The following is a 9,121-nucleotide window of genomic DNA, read 5'->3' as shown; positions in this document are numbered from 1 at the left end:
GGTCAAATAATCTTAACGATCACGATAGCATATTGTGCATAAATTTACCAACATTTTTTTTTCAAAATCGACTCAAATAACTTCAGTTTTAGTATACAACTTTCTATCAGCTTTTACTGATACTTAAATTCGACACAAACTCTTAAAAGTAATAATATATCATTTCTGAATTAAAATTTTATTGAAAATAATATTTTCTAATCTATAAAAATAGAGATAAAATCACGCGGAATATGTCGTTATCAGGGCGGTAGTATTAAGAAAACAGCTAACTTTATAAATTAGCTAAATAATAATCCAACACACAATATATAAATGCTATTAGTAGATTCTGTCCTTGTTCTAGTCGGCGAAGTTTCCTATTAGGCTATTACTTGTCACCTCTTCTTCAACAATCCCTTCATATATTCACTTAATTCTACCAAAGTTGTCTGTTTTTTCACTTTTCTGAATATGGGTTTCTGGGATTCTTTGCTGAATTGGCTTAGAAGGTAATAAAGTTCTCTTCTTTTTGTATTTTCAAGAAACCCCTTTTGATTAGTTCCCTTGTTTGGTTGAAGCAAATATGAAGAATTGGAAATTTTATGAATTGTTATGTATTTGTTTTGATATAGCATGTTTGTTTACTGAGTAGTAAGGAGAGGGGAGGGGGGAGTTCCTTTCTTTTAAAATCTGTTTGAATTTGTGTGAGAAAGGAAATTTTGAGGTGAAAAGTGGAAATTGGAGATTTTAGTTGTTCTTGTATCTGTTGTTTGGTTTGTTCTGTTTTATGGTTGATGAATTTTGTTTATCTTGGCATAAACTTGACTAGGTAGGGGTAAAGTTTGTGTAGATACCACCCTCTTAGAGAGTGGTGTAGGTAACTTCGACACCCTTTATTGAAAGATTATATTGTGTGTAATAGAAAATGATGTTGTGTGTATAGGTAAAAAAGATTACATACTAAAGTTTTAAACACTCTTAAGCAAAATTCCTAACTAAACACCACTTGTGGGGTTACACGGGGTATGTCGTTGGCATCAACTTGACTTAGGTAGGGGTAACGCTGCGTATGCACCACAATCGTCTGACCTCACTTGTGGGATTAAATGGGGTAATGTTGTTGTGTTGTTGTTGGCGTCAGCTTGACCATTCAAGAACTTAAAAGAAAGTTACTTTGATTAAAATCTAAAAGCTATGATCTTGATAATCAAATAATATTGAACAGTAGGTACTAGGTAGTCAAGTATTGTCTAGTTATCCCGGTAAGTATTTATTACTCTATTTTTGTCTTATTCTTCGATTCTAGTGTTACTTGTTGTTCCCTTTGCTTCAGTTATCGTACACTTTGTTGTTGCTATGCGTTCTTTCTTATTTGTTTTCAGCATGCATTCGTCGCTAGTGTATGTATTTTACGTATTTGATTTTTTATATGCTTTACTTGAGCGGAGGGTCTATCGGAAACAGCCTCCTTACCTTCACAAGGTAGGGGTAAGGCTGCATACACACCACCCTCCCCAGACCCCTCTTGTGGGACTACACTGTGTATGTTGTTGTAGTATTTTTGGGAGTTTACTTTTTCTCTTTTGGTGGAGGTGCTCATGGAGCATAGTATAGATTGTGTTGTTTTTACAGTAAGTAATAGCATTAGCAGTTCGGCCAGTAGCTCCTCCTAAGTTTAATTACTCTACTTCTGTTATCACATTGTGTTGTTTCACTCGTTGTTTTTCTTTTTATGGTTGGTAGAAGAATAATAGCTCATTTTTTGTCTTTAGCAATTAGTATAACGAAAAACGGGAGCTACATCATGTATATCATATCCCAGCATAATGATAGGTGAAGGAATTTAGCAAGCTTTATACCCAAGACTAACAGAATAACAAAGACTAAATATTGCCGGAGAGAATTATTAATTAGTGAACTATTTAAATTGTACCGATGCCAAAAGCGGTAAGATATAGATAACTTTCTGTTCTTGGACTAGTTTTCTTCTATACGTAGAGAATCTCGGACGATTTATTCCGAATTTCAGAACTTGTCTTGGAGTTATGCTGCAGAAAGTTCTTCGGTCTATAGCTCATTTGAAACCTTTGTTCGGTCAATGCAACAAAGAGAGAAGTGATATAAACATAAGAACAGTTAGCAGTTTTTATCAAGAATAATTTAAGGCGAAGGCATCTCTGTCGCTATTAGCATTGTAACAATGTCATTCTTCTAGTTCCGTCTTCTTCAGGAAGTAATCTAAGATGCTCGGACTCTTCACTTTCGGGGAAGCACCCATGTCGACACGACGTGAGTGTGGGATCCGTACGGGATATGGTCCACCGATTTTGTGTATTTGACCAAAATCGACAGAGAAACTCGGGGCAGATACAGCGATTTTTGTAATAAAAGTTTAGGGATGATTTTTGTAATCAAAACAAAAGCTAAGGTGAAAATTGAAGAAAATGGAATACCTTGTATATAGAAATTTCTATTGTAGTCATATTCCTTATATCTCTTTCTGGGATTCTCCTTCGAATCAATTTTTTTTCTCCTTGGAATGCTTTGTTAGTTATCCACATAACTTCCCATCATTTTGACATGTAACTCTGTTTTTAGATATTTGAATATTTTTTTATCCGAATCTCCATAGCTCGCATGTGGCTTGTGTTCTTTCAATAAAGCTGAGTGTAACTTTTATAGTAAGGAACATGACACTAGTAATTATGTATAAATTCAAGAGAAGGCTATATCTGTGTGCTAATCAAACAAACTACTATTCTAAATATATCTTCACACACTTATCAGTGATTTGATGAACGTGATTGTTGAATCAGATTACTTACCAAAAAAGAAAGTCGTATCAGTTATGTGAATTTGTTGATTTCTTTTGTACTTTTGAAGCACTTTTTTGGTAATTAATCGTCCATTATAATACTTTACCTTATAAAAAATAATGTTGTATCAGATATATGCAGTGTCTTAATCAAAATGCCGTGAAAAAGAGTGCTAAAGTAATGAGTGATGATTTTTTTGAAAAAATTATGTGTGGGTGTTCGCGGTGTTTCAGATGTTCTGCAACCGTGTAAACTATTGTTGTATTATATTATATGATGATATTACTACCATAACTGGATATCGCTCTCTTGGATTAGTCTGGGAAACTTTAAACAGATATTACTATTCAAGTTGGTCTTGTAAACTCAAATTCATGTTGTTGGAAGAACGACTCGTGCTTTTTTCTTTATGTCGTTTGATCCTGAGTGACATTGTCGATATCTAAGTTCTCTATGTGTTTCCATGTTTAGCCTTTTTTTTAAACAGGAAATGGAGCTTTCCCTGGTAGGTCTTCAAAATGCTGGGAAGACATCTCTCGTCAATGCTATTGCTGTGAGGACCTTATATGCTCTCTCTCCTCTTCCAACTCCCCCGACCCCTATTTCATTTTAATGGCTATGTGTTTTGACATTAGATATTTTGATCTTTATCAGACTGGAGGCTATAGCGAGGACATGATTCCGACGGTTGGTACCTTTTCCTCAATGAGTCAAACTAGTAATCCTGTCTTCTTTCTGTTACTTGCTCAATAAAGTTTCTTACAATTAGGTTGGATTCAATATGCGGAAAGTTACAAAAGGAAATGTGACCATAAAACTCTGGGATCTTGGGGGCCAAAGGAGATTTCGAACGATGTGGGAGCGCTATTGTCGGGGTGTCTCTGCGATATTGTAATTTCTTTCTTAATCTCCATCTTTATTTGCCTTCTCAATTTTATTTTATTTATTCGCTGGCTTACTACAATATGCACTTAATGCTTTTGCCTGAATTCAAGATTTTGACATCTTTAGGGGATGAAATTTCTCCTTATATGAATATGTACCTCGAGCTCCTCTAATGAGGTGCGAGGTGTGTTAATTATATAAAATTATAAACTGCTGATTTTATAGTTGATGTCATTTTATTTGTTTCTTGGGGTCTGTCGGGACAAGTACTCAGTGCTGTCTCTCTCATGTCCGTCATTTCTCTGCCTAAGTTAACATCATGCCTTAGCTTCCCTCGTCCTTGTCATGGTAGTTTGATGGCTTATGTCCATATGATACTTGGGGTCGTTTGGTTCTAAACAAGGATATCCTGGGATTATAATCCCCCATCCTAAATGGGATAAGATAATACCAAGATTTGGTATAAAATCCTGTTTTAGCAAATACCAATAACCAAACGCGGAATAATTGTAATTCCAGGATAAGGGAAACGACCCCTTTGAGTGTTACTACAATCTCTAAATTCTCTGTTCTAGCCTCTTCTCTTACTTCGAATTTTTCATATTAGCAAGGACAATAAGCAACAAAATTCAATGCTAGAGAACAGTTTTTGTTGAAGACATAATTAAATATATAAAGCGTTCTCCTTTAACAATTTAAGCTTTTAGATGAGATTGTCACGTAGTTCGACATTTTTTATCCGGTGGAAAACTTTCATTTGGCCCGAGTAGTAATCCTGTTATCAAAGTGAAAACCTTAACTTTGAGGCATTGAGTATGATGTGACTATGCATTACATATTCAGGTTGAATTGACTTGGGATTTTTTATGCGACAGGTATGTTGTTGATGCTGCTGATAGAGACAGTGTACCTATAACAAGAACCGAGTTACATGAACTTTTGAAGAAACCTTCATTAACTGGAATTCCTTTGCTCATCTTGGGAAACAAAATTGACAAATCAGAAGCTCTTTCGCAGCAGTCATTGGTCGATCAACTGTAAGTCCTGAACATTAACCTTCACGTAAGAAGTTATTTCTTTGGCAGAATACATAGACAGACACCTAACTTATCGCGATTTTTCATCTAGACACCTAAGCTAAGGGTCTGACCTACTAAAAACTTTACATTGTAAAAAATGTACCTAAAAGTAAGATGTAATACACAGATAGACAACTTAACTGGCTCTCAACCGACAGCAGAACACTCCAACTTTGAAAATGCACATCTAGAGATCTTAACTTGGTTTAAGTTTGCTCCGTAAACGCCTCAACTTTGAGAATACACCCCCTTGAAGGTGTTAATATGTTCCATTTTCAAAGTCAAGGTGTTTGTGACGAATTTAGGTGTCTGTCGATGTGTTCAGCTAATTTCTTCCCTTTTACGAATACACTCACTGTTAACTATTTCTGATGCTTGTTGAATCAGAGGTCTCGACTCAATAACGGATAGAGAAGTCTGCTGCTACATGATTTCGTGCAAGGATTCTGTAAATATCGATGCTGTTATCGATTGGCTAATCAAGCACTCAAAGACCGCGAAATAAAGAGCTGCTCCGGGATATAATAATCTGGAAAAATAGAATATAGTTCTTTCTGAGGATCTTGAAATGATCTGTTAATATATTTTCTGGCTGATCTGTCTTTTGTTAGTTCTATATAGTTTTTTTTAATTACAATTCTGTGCTATAGTGCTTTGAACAGTCATACATCTTTTCATTATGAATTTGCATTGTTTGTCTTGCTTTCCCTCTCGTGCGTGGGACTATACTGGGTATGTTGTTGTTTGTTATCATGCTTCTACTAGTACACTCGGACTTTTTCCCCATTAATCGAGGACACTTAAACCACGTTTTCAGTTCGTGGCAGAGTTTAAACTCGTAAAGAGCTTGTCTACCTCCACGTAGTAGTGGTAAGACTTGCATATATTCTATACATTTTCCCTTTCAGGAATTGAAATTTGCAAAATGTTATATCATAACTCATAACAAAATTACAATAGTCTTTGAAAATTTTTAGTTGTTAATATAAGTATATAATTTAACACAACATGATAGGCACGTGTATAAAACATTATAATATTTCTAAAAGAATAATAATAATTCAAAACAATGAAATTTGTCTTGAATTAGTTTTCCCAATGAACGCTTGACGACGCCGTTTCTTCTTCTTCTTGTTGAATATCAAAGGGAAACTTTGATAAATTTTCACCATATAGATATGGCCTAGCTTTGATCAATCTATATTTAAATAAAAACAAATAAATTTTAATACAACAAAAACAAAATTGCAATAAAATAAAACAATAACTCTCTTTAAAAAAAGTTGTAAATCTTTTTTATTTAGTACAATGTGACAAATATTTAATTTTCTTTGGAAAATGAAAATTTTCAAATTGATGAAAAACACACTTCACAAAATAATTTAATCATTGTATTAATAATTCCACAAAAATGATCACTCGATATTTATTTTATCACTGGATATAATTGAGCGACGTCTTGGTTACAGAAAATAATTATTGACTTTTCTAATACTTAAAGTTAAGTGATTTTTTCGTTACGAGAACAATTTTGGCGAGTTAATCAGTAATATGAAAGTTCAATGATCATTCATGAAACCGACTCGAAATTAAATACCTATGTTTTCTCTTCTCCAAAAATCGTGCAAGAGTTGCTCTACGAGCCATAGCAAGTGCTGCAAATTAAATATAAATTATATAGGTTTATTAATATAAAATAAAATTAAGAAATAATAAAATTACATAAATTAGAAAAGAACCAAGATAAATATACCTCCTTTAGCATAATTTGTGGATGCATTTGAAGGGTCTGATTTATTTTCTTCATATTTTTCTTTATTCATCACTTTTTCTAAAATCTCATCCATGTGGAGAGTTGTTGATTTAGAAACCAGGTCAATTATAAGCTCAGCCTATATATAATTTTAAAAAAATATATAATTAGAATATCACTTCTAATTTTTTTTTAAAATAGATACATAGAGAAAAATAGATACATAAATTAAAGAGATAATTTCAAAGACCTTTTTATTGATAAACAATAATAATATATTCAGAATAATCTCAAGGGTGATCGATGTGCACGCAATGATGTGCTCTTATCCTCACCTTGAATTAAGGCAGAGAGGTTTTTTTCTGATAGACTCTCGACTTAAGTTAAGCAATAAACATATTAAAGTCAGTAAGCAAAGAAAATACAGTAATGAAGAAGTCACATTGGAAATAATGAAGAGAAAAATAAAAAATATTTAATACGATAATTGAAATTAAAAAAAAAAGATAATAATAAAATCGAAAAATAAGATAGTACCTTTTCTGGTGATATACCCGGAAAAATATGGACCTCACCCATGTAGAATATAGTCAATGTTGACTCATTTGGACTCAAATTGTCATAATTTTTCCTGCAAAAATAATTGTTTCGATTAAAAAAAAAACTTTTATTTTTTTTTGTAAAATATAATTTTTTAAAAAATATGGAAAAATAACATAATAATAATACCTTGAGTCATAAGTGCTTGTTTTTGCTGCTAGAGGAAAAGTCCCTCTAAAGTATTGGGGGTCAATGGTGGATTTGTAATTGTTTAGGGATGAATTTTTTGAATTAATGGAAACTATTGGGGTGGAGTTGTAATTCTGGAAAATAGAAGAAGAAAATTAGATTTTAAAAATATTAGTCTAAGGAATTAATTAGAATTAAATAGGAAATTGTGAATAACCTGAAAAAATGTGTGTTCATGGTGAGTAGCTAAATCAGCCAATGAAAATGGCCACTTCATTCCAGATACTAAATGACGAAAATATCGTGAGTTAGCTAGTATACAATTACATAAATAAAGTAAATAGAGAAAACGATATAATATCAAGATTAAATAAGGTTCGATTAAATAAACAATGAAGTTCGACTAAATATAATCCTAGATACAAAAAGATAATTTTTTTCTTTATGAATCAAAAAAATTATACACATAACTCAAGAATGATAAAAATTATTAAAAATATCATCGACTAGTTAAATCTTAACAACATTGAACGTTTTATGAAAAAGATGAATTGTCACATTCATAACTAAGAAGTTTACAAATTTTAGCCTATTTAAGTTATAGACTAAATTTTAAATTTATAACGTGTATATATATGCATATCATGATTCACAATAGACACATAGTTATATTTTGACAATTTTTTATGGTCATATTATTCGGATCAACTTATACACAATTTAATTATTTAATTATATATTTGCTATTTAGTATAGTTTTCAATAATTTTGTTTATCAGGAAATGAACAGACAAAATGAAATCACTAATGGAACTCTAAAGTCATATACAAAAAATAAAATTTTGACTTTACGAGTTTTGAATTTAAAGAAAAAATAAGTTATTTATATTAATATTAAAATAGATTGTTTGCATCACCTCTTACGTGTGTAATATTTATATGTCCCTAAACCTTATTTCGAACGGAAAAATATTTTGATGGATCGAAATATCTTTTTTTATAAATTAAACTACAACAAAAGGACCAATTCAATAAAGATTATGACTAAATTATATAGATCTTCCTTAACAATTTCAGAATTATGAATATCTGAAATTAACAGAAGACTAACAATAAATTGACTAGAGAAAAGATTCAAGTGAAAATTCACTTAATCACTTATTTCGTCTCGAATTATCATTTATTTAAATAATTATTTTAAATTATTAATTATTTTAAAAATTTAAAATAAAATTAATTATGCTGGAAAACTACGAAAACCTCAATTATGAGAAGTGATGTTATAATTAGAAAGAAAAAAAAAACTCCTAATAATTATGTAAAAAATATATCACGATAGATAATTTGAGAATGAATAATAACAAATAAAGTTCACTTACTATATATATGAGATCTACTCATAATAAACCCTAATAAAAGTTAGCATAAAGTATGGTTTTATAATGACCTTATACAATTCTTAAAAAATCTACTAAAATTACATAACAAACCTAAAATCAAAGAAGATTTTTTTTTTGTTAAAATATATATTTTTAAAAAATAAATTCTTTGTACCTTTTTTGTGTTGCTTCTCCATTTCTGATAATTGTGGTTTGCTGTTGAGGTCCATAAAATCTATCTCCATTCTTGAATCCATTTTTTTTTTCACTTCCAAAGATTTTATAAAACAAATTAAAAACTAGAAAATCAATTAAATAAGAATAAATATTCTTATTAATTGTTAAGAAAGTAGAAGAAAATAGTAGCAAGTAGAATAATAGATAAAATTGAGAAGCTTCATGCAATAAGAAATACAAAATTTATGGAAGATAAAAATGAAAGAAAAAGAAGAAGAAACAACTATTAAAATTCTCTACAAAAATAAATAAAATAAATTA

The 9,121-nt window shown here is 31.0% G+C and overlaps 2 protein-coding genes across 2 annotated transcripts; one reads left to right on the top strand and one right to left on the bottom strand.

Moving 5' to 3' along the window:
• Positions 1-318: 318 nt before the first annotated feature.
• On the top strand, positions 319-5,469 carry LOC107003246 (ADP-ribosylation factor-like protein 8c). Its single transcript, XM_015201548.2, has 6 exons — positions 319-491; positions 3,270-3,351; positions 3,453-3,485; positions 3,568-3,689; positions 4,559-4,720; positions 5,150-5,469. The coding sequence occupies exons 1-6, from the start codon at positions 454-456 to the stop codon at positions 5,265-5,267; spliced, it is 555 nt and encodes a 184-aa protein (XP_015057034.1). The 5' UTR covers positions 319-453; the 3' UTR covers positions 5,268-5,469.
• A 210-nt stretch (positions 5,470-5,679) lies between these two features.
• Positions 5,680-9,121, bottom strand: LOC107004085. Its single transcript, XM_015202315.2, has 7 exons — positions 8,799-9,121; positions 7,462-7,529; positions 7,245-7,378; positions 7,053-7,146; positions 6,516-6,654; positions 6,360-6,417; positions 5,680-5,960 (listed from the first exon to the last, which is right to left on the bottom strand). The coding sequence occupies exons 1-7, from the start codon at positions 8,878-8,880 to the stop codon at positions 5,849-5,851; spliced, it is 687 nt and encodes a 228-aa protein (XP_015057801.1). The 5' UTR covers positions 8,881-9,121; the 3' UTR covers positions 5,680-5,848.

This window comes from Solanum pennellii, chromosome 11, assembly GCF_001406875.1.
Source record: "Solanum pennellii chromosome 11, SPENNV200".
Lineage (NCBI taxonomy): Eukaryota > Viridiplantae > Streptophyta > Magnoliopsida > Solanales > Solanaceae > Solanum > Solanum pennellii.
Note: the sequence above shows the minus strand (reverse complement) of the source record. Positions and strands in the feature narration are given on the sequence as shown.

Excerpts from the sequence above, each read along its gene's own strand:
- LOC107003246 (XM_015201548.2), top strand. The coding sequence starts at position 454 with ATGGGTTTCTGGGATTCTTTGCTGAATTGGCTTAGAAG. Across the intron at positions 492-3,269 it reads TTGCTGAATTGGCTTAGAAG|CCTTTTTTTTAAACAGGAAA; the intron begins GTAATAAAGTTC and ends TTCCATGTTTAG. Across the intron at positions 4,721-5,149 it reads CAGTCATTGGTCGATCAACT|AGGTCTCGACTCAATAACGG; the intron begins GTAAGTCCTGAA and ends TTGTTGAATCAG.
- LOC107004085 (XM_015202315.2), bottom strand. The coding sequence starts at position 8,880 with ATGGATTCAAGAATGGAGATAGATTTTATGGACCTCAACAGCAAACCA. Across the intron at positions 6,655-7,052 it reads CGGGTATATCACCAGAAAAG|GCTGAGCTTATAATTGACCT; the intron begins GTACTATCTTAT and ends AATTATATATAG. Across the intron at positions 6,418-6,515 it reads CACAAATTATGCTAAAGGAG|CACTTGCTATGGCTCGTAGA; the intron begins GTATATTTATCT and ends TTTAATTTGCAG.